Source organism: Trichechus manatus, unplaced genomic scaffold (assembly GCF_000243295.1).
Source record: "Trichechus manatus latirostris isolate Lorelei unplaced genomic scaffold, TriManLat1.0 scaffold00087, whole genome shotgun sequence".
Classification (NCBI taxonomy): Eukaryota; Metazoa; Chordata; class Mammalia; order Sirenia; family Trichechidae; genus Trichechus; species Trichechus manatus.
In genome coordinates, this window is record NW_004444023.1 from 6819492 (window position 1) to 6834920 (window position 15429).

At 39.6% G+C, this 15429-nt stretch overlaps 1 protein-coding gene across 4 annotated transcripts; it reads left to right on the forward strand.

Moving 5' to 3' along the window:
- The first annotated feature begins 40 nt into the window (after positions 1-40).
- On the forward strand, positions 41-14890 carry LOC101346154 (zinc finger protein 577). 4 transcript variants are annotated; one of them, XM_023736451.1, is made up of 6 exons: positions 41-52; positions 1584-1675; positions 3895-4082; positions 5464-5590; positions 5885-5980; positions 12981-14890. In XM_023736451.1, exons 3-6 carry the CDS (start codon positions 4068-4070, stop codon positions 14336-14338), a joined length of 1596 nt encoding a protein of 531 aa, XP_023592219.1. In that variant the 5' UTR covers positions 41-52; positions 1584-1675; positions 3895-4067; the 3' UTR covers positions 14339-14890. The 4 variants fall into 4 exon arrangements, with proteins under 4 accessions (XP_023592219.1, XP_023592218.1, XP_023592216.1 ...); XM_023736450.1 differs by lacking the exon at positions 41-52 and adding an exon at positions 361-468; XM_023736448.1 differs by lacking the exons at positions 41-52; positions 3895-4082 and having other exon boundaries at positions 1346-1675.
- Positions 14891-15429: the final 539 nt, after the last annotated feature.

A 15429-nucleotide genomic window follows, 5' to 3' on the forward strand; every position in this document is an offset into this window, starting at 1 on the left:
GCTGACTTAGTAGTACCTCGGAAGTGCGGATTCTCAGCCTCCAAGAATTATCGTTAAGCAATATGGCCGCTCCGCTTTCTTAGATTGGGGGAGCACAGGGATTGAATTGGCCTGAAAATGGAGCAAAATGGGTCGTTTTCGATTGCTTCTCATTGTCCTGTGCCTTGCGCATAAGGCGTTAGACAACTTCGCCCTCCGTACGGCAACTGGTGGGGAAATGGCCGCTCCCGGCACGTATCCGCGAACGGGGCGCTCGTATATTGCGTAAGAAAGGGCCGTTCCAAAGCCAGATTACGAGTTTCTGGAAAGACGCCAGATGGCCCTAGTAGACCGCCGTCCGCAAAGCTTTTGAGAGTCCAGTCTGCCTCGGAGGTGGGACCGTGGGATGGGGGTGCACAGAGAGAAAGTGTTTAGATAAGTGAGTTCCGGGATTCGTCTCTAGCGGTAGAGACGGAGGTCGTCGGTCAGGTCAGTTTCCTGCCCAGGGGGAGCGCGTTGCGGGTGTTCAGTCGGGAGCTAGTAGGAGTCGGTGTTGTGGGATGTGAGTAGGAGTCTCCATGGGGTAGAGGGTTTTCTGTTAGGGGATCAACTGGGGGATCCGTTTTGGGGGCTCCCTGTGCAAGGGGAGCTCGCAGGGTTTCGCGTTGGGACGTGTCGGGGGGTCTTCTCGAGTAGCGCGTGAAGGGTTGTCTGCGTTGGGGTGTCCGTGATTGGAGAAGTGAGTCTTGGGGGTCAGTGTTGGGGGCAGCGTTTGGAGAGTTCCGTGTTTATTGTTTACCATATGTTTACTTTTAGGATGTCGTTTCTGGCTCTTTTCTCTCCAAGCTTGCTGTACATTCATATTGAAAATTTATCCTCAGGTTCATTCTGACCAAAGTAATGACAGCCCTGTCAACCAAAATATTCCTCTAGAAAACAACTCGTGTTAAAATTTAGCATGTGTCACTTTTAGCATGGGCGTCAGGTGCTGAGGCATTGGTATAATTTTAAACACTTCTCGGAAACCCTGGTGGCGCAGTGGTTAAGAGTTCGGCTTCTAACCAAAAGGTCGGTGGTTCGAATCCACCAGGCGCTCCTTGAAAACCCTGTGGGGCAGTTCTACTCTGTCCTATGGGGTCGCTATGAGTCGGAATCGGCTCGACAGCAACGGGTTTGGTTTTTACATCCTATGATAACCAATTAAATATTATTTTGAAAGTTGTCTTTCTCTGTTTTTTTAAACTGTAGTAATGTTCCATCAAGTGGGTGCTTTAATTTGGGTAGATTTCACTTGGATCGAGGTATAACATTTTCAGAAATTTGTGTTGCGTTTCCATCAACCTAAGTTTTTTGTTTCTTTTGACCTGCTGTGGTGTTTTTCTAATGTGTCTTGAACATTTCTGGTTATGTTTATTTCTACATAATTTATACTTCTATTGTAATTGTAAATTTTTTTATATGATCTCACACTCCCTTTTTTGTTTTCTAATGTTACATAATATACTAAAGCAAAAGTTGTGGGGTTTTTTGATTATTTAGTTATCCACTCTTTCTGCTTATGTTACAGCTAATAGCTTTTAAATTGATTTCTTTATTTTTTCTAGTTGGGCATTTTCATCATCTGCAAATAATTTTGGCCAGATGGCAAGTTCATGGACTCTGGAGTGAGAATAACCAGCTTCTGGCCCTGATTTGGGTAAGTTACTCAATCTCTGTTTCAGTTTCCTCGCTTGTGAAAATATTCATCGTGATTCCTACTTTTTAAGATTAAGTGAGCAAAAGTTCTCTAATTACAAGTGTAGTGCCTGGCACTTTGTATAGTCTGAATAAATGGAAATAGTGATTTACCAAGTTTCTTTTCTTCTTTCACAGGAGGCTGTTTTACTTTAAAATTATTATTATTTTCCCCCCTTTGTCTCTTGCTCTAAAAATTTCTTTATGATGCTAGATTTCTCAATATATTACATTCCTAGGAAAAAACCATACTTGTCCCTCATGATTAGCTCTTTTAAAACAATGCTGAATTCTATTTGCTAATATTTTATTTAATATTTTTCCATCTAAAAGTGAAAAGATATCTTGGATTTGCTTTAAAATAATCCAGTGATGGAGAAGGGTGAGTAGTTGTATAGATAAAACAATATTAGGTTTGAGTTGATAATTGTTAAAGCTGCATGATGGGTATGTGGAGTTTGATTATATGGTTCTTTTTTTTCTACATGGGATTTAATATTATTATTCTTTTGCTTGAAATTTTTTGTAATAAAAACTTTAAAAATTTTTTTGCATCTACATTTGTAAGTGAAATTGATCTGTAGATTTCTTTAAAATGATTTTTCAAGTATAACACTGATAAAAGAATATTACAGCACCCCAGAAGCCACCATCTCATCCTCATCTCCATCCTCCTCTCCAGAGATAATTATTATCCTAACTTCTGACATCAAAGTAGATTTGCCTGGTTTTTAACTTTATAGAAATGGAAATGGTGTCTGGCTTCATTTTGCTCAATATTTTGTTTGTAATATTTATCTAAGTTGTTGCGTACAGCAGTATTTCATTTCTGTCTATTGCTGTATAGTATTTCATTGTATGATTATACCCCAATTTGTATCCATTCTACTATTAGTAGACATTTGAGTTGTTTCTGACTCGTAGCTATTGTGAATAATGCTGCAGTGAACATTTTTGTATATGTTCTTTGCTTCATAAAAGTTATATTGGATATACACCTGGAAGTAGAATTCCTGGGGTATAGAGTGTGCTATACAAGGAGAAACTACAAATCCCTAGTTTCTTGACATACTTCCCACACTAACTGAGACAACAAGTAGACAACAAACTAGCAGGGGTCAGCACATTTTTTTGTAAATATTTTATGCTCTTCATATCAGACAGTTATTTTCCTCATCTACTCAACTCTGCCATTGTAGTGTGAAATAGCTGTGGAGAATAGTTAAACAAATGGGTATAGGTGTTTTCCAATAAAACTTTATTTGCAAAAACATATCTTTCGCCGGCCACAGTACCAACCACTGAGAGATAAAGTAATATGTTTAACACACTTCACCAATATAAAGCACTGCACCCAACGTTTTTTCTCAAATGTAGATAAAACATTTATTAAAAAGTTGCTATATGGTGGGCCATAAAACAAGTCTAAACACATTTCAAGGGACTGAAATCATACCAAACATTTCCTCTGACAGTGGAATTAAGTTATAAGTCAATACCAAAATAATAACTAGAAAATCCCCCATGTCTTTAGTAATTAAACCATATACTTCTAAATAATCCATGAACTCCAAAAAATCATGACACACTGCTACTTAGGAGGCACATTACCCTGGACAACACATTTCATCTCACCAAGCTTCAGCTTCAAATAAAACCCAAACCAGTTGCCGTCAAGTTGATTCCAACTAAAGTGGAGATAATAATGAGTACTTCATAGAGTAGAATTAGGATTAAATAAGACAGTGCTTATGGTTTGTTTAGTACTTTGGTCTTCAAACTAGGGTAATTGTCCCAGTGCCATACAAAAAAACTTCAGGAGTATATGGGCACAGATGATTTTACATCAGTTTCCAAAGCTGCCACATATGTATGTTGCCTTTACTAAAGTGAATCTATATGAGAATTTATCAGCGGACAAGATCATGAGTTGAATTTGGTTTCCAGTCTCCTCTTTCACATCTACTGTATTCTGACTTGGAGAAAAAAAAAAAAACATTCATCTTACCCATTCCATATTTTCCTATGGAGACTGCCCTGTGATGTAAAAGCTTCCAGGCAGTTAAAGAGGCAGAAGACATACTGGGGCCTTATATTAGAGTGAGTCCATATGGCAAGAGAGGCCAAAAGTTGTGGCCCCAGGTGTATGTCTTATAATTGAATTTGCTATGGAATCCACAGGATCAAGACCTTTTGTGTGATAGAAGAAGGAGGAGATTCCAGGCTTGGGAGATCATTGTTTCTGGTAACAGATGGACCTGAGATATCTGACCACAACTTCCAAAAAGGCCCAGAGAAGACAGAAGACAGAACACTCCCTAGAGTTACTAGTCCTTTCTTAAGAACAGAATAAAATGACCAAGGCCCAGGTGAGGTTTGTTAGCCCTATTTTACCCTTGTTTCCCAATGGATTTGTGGAAGCTTATACAAGACAGCTTGATTAAATGAGACAGGATACGGAGATAAAAATTAGGATCTGTCGGAAAATTAAGTTACAATCTTAAAATTAGGACAAATTAGGAACTGAAATATGGAGACCATAGAGTTCGTGCAAAGTTCTTATCATTGGAACATAGATGAGTAACTGGGTAAGAGCCTGTGGGTAGCCTTACATATAAACTTATATCTGCAGTTCTTTATTTAGCAGTTATAATAACATGAAAAGTTACATGATTTGCATTGTCTGTGAAAAGGCAAACCAGTTCTTCATGGGAAGTGAACATTTTGTTGTTCTTGGGTGTTAAAAATTCCTCAGAGTAAACTAAGGGGTGATGCCAAAGCAAAACTTGACTGGAAAAATTTCTTCAAAATCAGTGTAGTTTGACAATAGAACCTCCTGATAAGTCTGATTTTATCCAGTAATAAAGCCTGGATTATCCAGTAGAACGAATGTACTACTCGGCCTTCAACTAGTCATCCATGGAGGTTATTGATTTGGCAGGAGACAGATGCGGGTTCCATTATTTGATAAAAACTTGAAGTACAGATATTGACAGTGCTCCCTTGATACCTTCTTTAACCCCAAGTTCAAAAAAATGAAGTCAGAGCCAGTTATTCCTTTTTTTTTTTTTAAATAACTCAAATGATACATTTTCATGCAAGAAATTTAAGCAAACAGGAGTATTTGTAGAAAAAGAGAATATCCCCTGTTTTTTCCTGCCCAACTACCAACCCAAAGGTAACAAATATGAATAGTTTGGGTCTCCATCCAGTCTCTTTGTGAATTTACGTGTGGTAGAGTATATCTGTACTTACGTGTATACTTACATAGGCTTCAGTACACATACACGTACTTATACAGATAAAATTCTATGTATTAAGGACTTCTACATGTTTGGATCATAAAATACATATATTACTTGTGGGCTTGAATTTTTTCATTTAAGAATGCCTTGGAGTCAGTGTGGATACATCACCTCATTGATCTTAATGTTTGTATGGTATAGAGGTGCTGTAATTTTATCCTCTCTTCTTCTGATGGAAAGTTAGATTATGGATAGTTTTTCACTATTATAACAGTGAAATGATGAACATTGTTACTGCACATTGTTGTACATCTATGTAAATACTGCTTTAGTAATTTTTTTAGGCTTGGAAGAACTAACGGGGAAATCCATGTCCTATGGTAGCTGAAATATCGCAGTGTGCACAATTTATCGTGGGGCAAATGAGCAGAATGTGTTCCTGTCCGTCTTTTCCACATCATGTATTGATATCCATCTCAGATTGCGTTGGAATGTGTTATTCCAGGGATCGTTATCATTCAAGGATGTGGCTGTGGGCTTCACCTGGGAGGAGTGGCAGTTATTGGACCCGTCTCAGAAGGACCTGTACAAGGAGGTGATGTTGGAGAACTACAACAACTTAGTATCAGTAGGTAAGGACAGCATCACGGGGTCACCCACTGTGGGCTTCATCAATTCTTTTCTTTCTCATTTGGTGAAATCTTTAGGGTCCCATGAATATTTAGTGTTTGGACTAAAGAACTGGAGGTCAGAGACTTTTATTCTCATCAGTGACCCTACAGTGTATTCTTTCCCCTGCTGAGTAAAAGGTTTTTACTTAGTAAAACACAAATAACACGGTCCCTGAAATATAATTTTCTCCAGTTTCCATAGCTTCTCCAAGCATAAATATTTGGTGCCAGGTGTTCAGTGATTTCTTATTACAGGGTACCCCGCTACCAAACCAGATTCAGTCTTCATGTTGGAGCAAGGAGTACCACCATGGATAGTGGAGGGAGTAATCCACAGTGGGACCAGTCCAGGTGAGTGAGTGACAAGCCAGACAATGGGCAGAAATGACACCAAAATCCAAGGTGGTCAGTAAAAGGTCAATACTTTTGAGATGTTTTTTATAGAACTTTTCTTGCACCAGCTGGTACCCCAGAAAGCTCAACACGTTCAGCATCTCTTCTTTACTAGGGCTGTTTTCCTTTGCCTGTTATTAAAGAACAGTGTCTTCCCTTTTGTTCTTTCTTCTGAATCTGATCACAGTTTGTCCATGTAGGACCTTGATTTCTTGCCTGGTTCCATTCTTTCCAGCATCCTCAAATCTTCTCCTTTTCTTCTGAGGCAGTCTCACTTCTTGTTGTCCACCTTCCTTGCTGTGAAAACGCCCCTCTCATCTCCTACAGCTAACCTTGCACTCAGCACTGCTGTGTGCTTGTTCATATCTCTGTCCCTTTTGAAAGGGTTGATTTCCCCTCCTGACAGTCCACCTTAGCTTAGTTCATATAAAAACCATACACCTCATCTCACGGGGTAAGTATCTGCTTATTCTCATTCCTTCCTTTCCGTGTTTTTTTTTTAATCTTCTATTTGATTCTCATAATAAAAATTTAATTCATTCACAAAGTCTAAGCTCTCTGTTCTCTGGTGGAGACTCCGAAATTGACACTTCCTCTTCTAATACCTAATCCACACTCCATCCTCTGAATTCTTCCAGCCACAGGGCAGCTGCTGCATGATTTTCTACTTTCTATATGAAAAACTAGAATCCTCCTTTCTCCCAGATAATTCGTTTTCATCATCATGGAATGTAGTCATATGAACTTGTAATATCAGTGCAATTCTGTTCTGATATGAACTACAGCATTAGTTCTTCTAAACCTAACTTCTTGGAGTTAGGTCCAGACTTCACACATTAAGAGATAACAGTCCTCCAGAGTGCCCTGTGTATCCAGACTTCAGATGCCAGCCACAGGCTCAGGGTTTTCCAGGACACCCACACTTCTGACCAACTGGCTGTAAATTTGGGCGTTCTCACAACTCTCTGAGGTTCAGTAATGCACTAGAACAATTCATAGAACTAAGGAAAGCACTATACTTACGATTCCTCATTTTATAGCAAAAAGGATATAAAAGAAGAGACACATAGGGTGCATTGATGTCCATCACTAATGAGTAAGCTCACCTGAGCTTCACTGTCCAGAGTTTCTACTGGAGTTTTATTATGTAGGCCTCATTGTTTGAATCATTGACCACATGATTGGACTGAATCTCTAGCCCCCTTCCCCTCCCTGGAGGTCATGCTGTTATCATATGGTGGTTCTTTCTGGTGTTGCCAGTGCCCTTTCTGAGCCCTCTCAGTGTTTAGAGGTTATTTCCCAGGAACCAGGGACAAAGACTAAATTCTTTGCATAAAGTAGTTCTTCATCCTACATTACTGAAGATTTAAGATGTCTGTACTTTGATAGATACTCGTAAGTAAATAGAACTCCTAAGTCCTGATCCTTCTCATTCGAGTTGGCTCAGTTCTTATCTTCTAAATATATGTGGACTTCTTGCTTTTTCAACCAACACTAACTCCTCATAGTTCTCATCAAATTCCACCGTGTTAACGCTCCTTACCCAGAGATGCTCCACACACCTGTCAGTTTGTCATACTGTGGTGGCTTGGAAAAAAATTCAAGCATCAAGTTACAATTTTGAAAGGCAAAAATATTGAACAACACAGGAAGCATCAAAAGAAGATGGAAGGAATACACAGAGTCACTGTACCGAAAAGAATTTGTTGGCATTCAACCATTTCAGGAGGTAGCATGTGATCAAGGACCAATGGTATTGAAGGAAGAAATCCAAGCTACACTGAAAGCATTACTGAAAAATAAGGCTCCAGGAATTTATGTAATATCACTTGACATGTTTCAACAAACAAGTGCAGCACTGAGGTACTCATCTATGCCAAGAAATTTGGAAGACAGCTGCCTGGCCATCCAGCTGGAAGAGAGCTGTATTTGCACCCATTCCAAAGAAAGGTGATCCAACAGAATGCAGAAATTATCGAACAATACCACTAATATCACAACACAAGTAAAATTTTGCTGAAGATAATTCAAAAATGATTGCAGCAGTACATTGACGGGGAACTGCCAGAAATTCAAGTCAGATTCAGAAGACGATGTGGAACGAGGGATATCATTGCTGATGTCAGATGGATCTTGGCTGAAAGCAGAGAATACCAGAAAGATGTTTACCTGTGTTTTATTGACACTGCAAAGGCATTTGGCTGTGTGGATCATAACAAATTCTGGATAACATTGCAGAGAATGGGAATTCCAGAACACTTAATTGTGCTCATGAGGAACCTGTACATAGGCCAAGAGGCAGTCCTTAGAACAGGAGATTCTGCGTGGTTTAAAATCAGGAAAGGTGTACATCAGGATTGTACCCTTTTACCATACTTATTCATTGTGTATGCTGAGCAAATAATCTGAGAAGCTGGACTATATGAAGAAGAACGCGGCATCAGGATTGGGGGAAGACTCATGAACAACCTGCAGGATGCAGATGATACAACCTTGCTTACTGAAAGTGAAAAGGACTTACAGCACATACTGATGAAGAGCGAAGACTACAGCCTTCAGTACGGATTATACCTCAACATAAAACAAAAATCTTCACAGCTAAACCGATAAGCAGCATCATGATAAACGGAGAAAATATTGAATTTGTCAAGAATTTCATTTTACTTAGGTCCACAATCAATGCCCATGGAAGCAGAGTCAAGAAATCCAACAATGTATTGCATTGGGCAAATCTGCTGCAAAAGACGTCTTTTAAGTGTTGAAAAGCAAAGATGTCACTCTGAGGACTAAGGTGTACCTGACCAAAGCCATGATACTCAGTCACCACCTGTGCATGCAAAAGCTGGATATTGAATAAGAAAGAGCAAAGAAGAATTGATGCCTTTGGATTATGGCATTGGCGCAGACTATTGAACATACCATCGACTGCCAGAAGAACAAACAAATCTGTCTTGGAAGAAGTACAGCCAGAGTGCTTAAACAAATCATTTATTTTATAAGGATTAGCACAAAGCTGGTTCCTATGAGGTGGAGGTTAAAGATGTCCCAAATGTCCCAACTTTTCCAAGCTGCTGTACCACTCCATCATCTCTAACATCAGCTACTCCCTTTCCCCTCAGCACTCTCCCTCCCATCTTTGGGTTCTCTTAATTTGGTGCAACATCTCACAGAACTCACAAACTGTATAAAGGAAATGTATTATGCAGTTGTGGAGGCTGGCAAGTCCCAAATACTTGAGTCAGGCATAGGTTTCCCCTGACCCACGTGGCTGCAGGGGCTGACGAACCCAAACCAGCAGTTCAGACCACAGGCTGCTGGCTCACAAGGTTGCGGAAGCTGGCAAATCAAGTCACATGATAGGCCGCCGGCCCAATGGGCTTTGGAGGCTAGCGAACCCCGGAATCGGCAGGTCAGACAGCGGGCCTCTGGGGAGGTCAGATGATCATGAATCAGATGCAGGATCCAGATGCAGAGAGAGAGAGCCTCACCAGGACACACACATATATGTTAGATGCAGGTCACACCCCAGGGAAGGGCATAACTTTAGTAAAGGTGGGGCTTGAGTCACACCGTCCTGCAAGGCTGTGACCCAAGACACCCCTTATACCTGTCCTGCCCCATCAACATGTAGAGGTCAGGATCCACAACACATAAAACGGAGGACAACCACACAATACTGGGAATCATGGCCTAGCCAAGTTGACCTATAATCCGAACCATCACTGGTACCATATACCTTATTTGCATAGTCCCACTCAGTCACTGTGTGTGAGTCACAAAGACCATGGCTAGAAGGGCCATATTAAGTAATTTATTGCACGACAGTGCTCCTTTGGAAGCGAGGATGGCATGACTTTGTCTCATATACTTTGGACATGTTATCAGGAGGGACTAGTCTCTGGAGAAAGACATCATGCTTAGTAAGGTAGAGGGTCAGCAAAAAAGAGGAAGACCCTGAATGAGAGGGATTGATAGAGTGGCTGCAACAATAGGCTCAAACATAGCAATGATTGTGAGAATGGCACAGGACCAGGCACTGTTTCATTCTGTTGTACATGGGGTCACTATGAGTCAGAACCTACTCAATGACACTTAACAACAACAACACCCAGAGATGAATGCAGCCATGACATCAAAAGGAACGAACAGAAAAATCGAAATCAACGTATGTAGGAACTGGGGCAATGAAGCATACATCATGGTCTAGTTTGATGTGGGAACTGAGAGTGTGGAATTTTCAGAAGGCCTTTTCAAAACTAGAAAAAATAATAAAACAGCAGAGACCTTCACAATAGAGAAGAATAGATAGGTAAGGCAGCACAAAGGTGGCCAGGCACCAGTGTGCAGGGCAGTTTAGCAGAACATAAATAAAATGCCCAAGGGAAAAAAAAGATTATCTGAGAGGAAAGAGGATCCCAGTTTCTGATACTAAAGCTGAAGCAAGTAGGATTTCACAAGATAATTCTGGGTGCAGGCAAAATACAGAATTAGAGGGCAGGTTATACTACAGAAAAGAAATGTCCCAGAAACAAGTGTCAAAATTGTTCGAAGGAGGAGGCAGTAGTATATTTTGTTGAATGCTATAGATAATATCGAGTATCATGAGGATTGGCATCTTCGCATTTGATCATGCTACAGATTCTTTGTTTTATTTTTTTAATACTTTATTTTTGTTGTCGTTGTTGAGAATATACATAGCAGAACGCACACCAACTCAGCAGTTTCAACATGTAAAATTAAGTGACGTTGATTACGTTCTTCAATTTGTATAACCATTTTCACCCTCCTTTTGTGAATTGTTCCTCCTCCTTTAACATAAACTCACTACTCCTAAGTTTCCTATCTACCCTATTGAGTTGCTGTTGTCAGTTTGATCACAATACTCAAGGTAGACAGTATGCACTAATAAGCTAAACTATTTAAAGAATTTTCTATCCAGATACTGCCTTTTTTCAATTTCAGCTTTTTTTTTTTTTTAATCTCTGTGAATTTTTTTTTGACTATGCCAGTATGCACTTGGAACACCTTCTTTCCTGAATTTTAAGTCTACTTTGTATCCTACCACACTAGCTCAGTCATGATCATATGTTATATGGCATTGTTTTTACTGGTTGGTGTGAGGTTTCTTGGTCGATATAGAAAGAAGGATCTGTATATTACTCTTCCTTAATCAAGTGTAGATGACATAGTAATTCGCTGGCAACATCACTTGCATCCATTCATCACATCTTTCTTGAATATAGGCTTGGTTTGATTCTATTGCATTTCATTTTTGTTTTAATTTTTATTTTGCATTTTAATCAGGGATGTGTGTAGATTATGTGGAAGCTTTTACAGACTATAAGCTTTATCTCTGGAGATTTTGTTTCTGAGTTGTTAGATAGAAACCAGAAAACCAAACCTGTGGCCGTTGAGTTGATTCCGACTCATAGCAACCCTATAGGACAGAGTAGAACTGCCCCATATGGTTTCCAAGGAGTACCTGGTGGATTCAAACTGCCGACCTTTTGGTTAGCAGCCATAGCTCTTAACCAATACGCCACCAGGGTTTCCTTGTTAGATACAGGAGGGACATAAGCATATCAAGTTGGAAAGGCTTCTTAGGCAATTCCGCTTTCACCCTTGTAGTTGAAGACCACCACTCTATATATATCAAGAGACATTCAGATATAATAAAAGACATAAATGCCTCCCAAGACTACCGTCTCAAGCTTGATGATCCTCACATTGGAGCACTTGATTCCCCTAAATAACAAACCTATCCCTATAATCTTTCTCATTTTATTATATACCATCAACTCTTACATAGCTGCTTAAGCCTTATACCTAGAAGCTATCCTGAGTCTTTCTTTTTACTATCTCTGACATTCATTCCAACAGTGAGTCCTGTCTTTCCTCCTCCACAGTAGTTACTCTGATTTTGCACATTTCCCCATCTCCGAGGTAAGTCAGTCATGCGCAAGCTACTGTTATCTCTTGCCTAAACTCTACCATAGCCTCCTTTCTTTTCTCTTCTACATTTTCATCTCTCCAGTTCGCTCTCTGTAAGATAGCCATGTGACCTTTTGAAACTATCAATTCAGAACATGTTTTCCTGCCAAAAAGTGTTCAGTGACTTGCTGCCATTGTTCTTAGCATAAATTCAGTTTCTTTGAAAGTCTTCCTACAAGAGCTGCATACTCTCAATTCTACCTTTCCAGATATATCTAGTCCTGCTTCATCAAGCTCAGGATATTCCAGGTACACCAGCCTATCTTAGGTTTCTTGATCATGCCCAAGATTTTTCTGCCTCTGGGTTTTTGCACTGGCTGTTTCTTCTTGTTGGAATGTTCTTCATCTAGTTCTTCGCATAATGGTGCTCATTCTTATCCTGTGAGGTCAGTTCATCTTTCCATCTCTTATGGATGATTACTTTATCTCAGATTGACCTATACTTCTCTGTCACCTTCTTCATATTATTTTTCACATTCTGTAATTTTCTTATTTCTTTACTTACCTGGTGATTTTTTTTTCCAACTAGAATGACAGCTCCATGAAGACAGAGAATATGTTAGTCACTCAAACATCCCAAACACCAGCTTGTTCAATAAATGTTTGTTGAATGAACTGATCCATCCCCTACAATCCTGGATCAGATTTCTCTTCATCTTCTTTTGTTCTATTCCAATAGTAATATTTTTCTATTACTACTTCTGTCTCCATTTTGCAAGGTCCTGTTTGGAAAGTAGCCCATGTTCTATTTATTCATTGTAGACTATCCATCATTGTTTCTACAGTAGATTTTTTTTTTTCTTTTTCTGTTCTATAATACTGTTGTTTGGGGTTTTTTTTCCCACAGAGCATAGGGTGCATTTCCATAAGGTGTGTTTCTCTTAGACTGGGATCTTATAAAACCCAGCCTTAAACCATGGGATTTTTGTATCTTTTTTATGGATGTTTTCATTTTTCTTTTTTCTAGAAGAAATATGGGCAACTGACCAAATGCAGTGGCAACCAGAAAACCAAAATGAGCTTAAAAGTTTGGAAAGATGTCAGCAAAATTATGCATTTGGAAATAATCTTGACTTAAGCAAAAATCTAGTTCCTGTAAAACAAAAACAGAATACATTTGGTTCACATTGTAAAAGTTTGAAATCTCCTTTAGATTTTGTTATTCAAAATAGAAGAGATGCAGAAAAGGATTCTGATGAGTTTAGTGGATATGCGAAATCATCTGTCCACATGAAGCATGATAGAACTTTTCCTGGAGTTAAGTACCATGGATGTATTAAACCCAGTAGCACGAAGTCACAGCCTAATGACCACCCAAAAACTTATACAGGAGAGAAAGCACATGAATGCAGTAAATGTGGAAAAGCATTCTCCAGGAAGGCACAACTTATTAGACATCAGAAAACTGAAAGAGGAGAGAAACCCCACAAATGCAATGATTGTGGGAAAACATTCATGAGGAAGATTCAGCTCACTGAACATCAGAGAGTTCACACAGGGGAGAAACCCCACGAATGTAATGAATGTAGGAAAGCCTTCTCCAGAAAGTCACAGCTGATGGTACATCAGAGAACTCATACAGGAGAGAAACCGTATGTATGCAGTGAATGTGGAAAAGCCTTCATCAGGAAGTGCCGACTCAACAGACATCAGCAATCTCATACTGGAGAGAAACTCTATGGATGCAATGAGTGTGGGAAAGCCTTTTCCCAGAAGGCATACCTCATTGCACATCAGAGACTCCACACAGGAGAGAAGCCTTATGAATGCAGTGAATGTAGAAGAACCTTCTTTTTTAAATCAGACCTGACAAAGCATCAAAGAATTCATACAGGGGAGAAACCTTATGAATGTAGTGAGTGCGAAAAAGCCTTCAGAAGCAAATCAAAGCTCATTCAGCATCAGCGAACTCATACCAGAGAGAGACCGTATGGATGCAGTGAATGTGGCAAAGCTTTTGCCCATATGTCAGTCCTCATTAAACATAAGAAAACTCATAGCAGAGAGAAAGCAATAAATTCACTAAAGGTGAGAAAACCTTCCTCAGGGAGTCATAGCTCTTTATACATGAGTGAACTCTTACAAGAGCAAAACCCTGTGAATACGGCACCCATGGAACTGTCTTCTGCAGGAACTCAGCCCTTATTGAACATCAGTGAGCTCCTAGGGGGTAGAAATGTAGTGACTGTAGAACAGCCCTTTTCAAGAAGTCCAGCCTTGGTAAATAATCGGGAATTTCCCCAGGAAATAAACCTTGTAAATGCAGTGAATGTGACAAGACCTTCAGTAATAAATTATGTCTTGTATGTTACAGATACTATATAGAGGAAAAAAACTTTGGATACCAGAAATGTGAAAAAGCCTTTTTAGCAAGGATTCCCTACACACTGTATATCAGAGAGCTCATTTAGGACAGGAACACTGTATACAGTTGGTGTTGAGGAGCCCTCTGTGGTTAGACTTATTAAACATCAGTTAGATCATACTGGGTAGAAATGTAGCTTAGTTGGGTAAGCCTTTGCCTGGAGGTAAGATCTCCATTGCTGTCACACATTCTTACAGGTCCAGAACCTTAGGAAAGAATATGATGGTGTTTTCACTAATAAATTTTACCTCATTACATGTCAGAGAAACATAAAAAATTCAGACACTGAATGTGGAAAACATTTTTGATAAAATGTGGAAGAACTCATAAAAGAGAAACTCCTGAAAGCAATAAATTATGGAAATTCTATCACCAGTCTAACTCATATATCACATACCTTGGGAATCTGGAAAAAGCTTCTCCAATAAATTAACTCTTTGTGAACACCAGGAATTGTGTAATGAAAAACCATGATATAGTAAATGTGGAAATACAACTGTATTTTTATTATTGCGGTAACAAATTACCACAAATTGGGTAGCTTAAAACAATACAAATTTACTGTCTTACAGTTATGGAGTTCAGAAGTCCAAGTGGTTCTCACTGGGCTAAAATTAAGGTGTTGGCAGGGCTGCATTCCTTTTTAGAGGCTCTAGGGGAGAACCAGAGGAGCCTTGGTGGTGCAGTGGTTAAACGCTTGGCTGCTAACCAAAAGGTCGACAGTTCAAACCCACCAGCCACTCCATGGGAGAAAGATTACAGCTTGGGAAGCCCTATGGGGAAGTTCTTCTCTGTCCTATAGAGTCGCTATGAGTTGGAATAAACAGCAGTGGGTTTGGTTGTTTTTTGTTTTTTTTTAAGGAGAGAATCTGTTTCCTTGCCTTTCCCAGCTTCCAGAAGCTGCCTATGTTCCTAGGCCAATAACTCCCTTTTATCTTCAAAGTCAGCAGTGGCTGGTCAAGTCTCATCACTCTGACACTGAGTCCTCTGCCTCGTTCGCCCACATTTAAGGACTCTTGATTGGGCCCGCTGGGATAATCTTGGATAATTT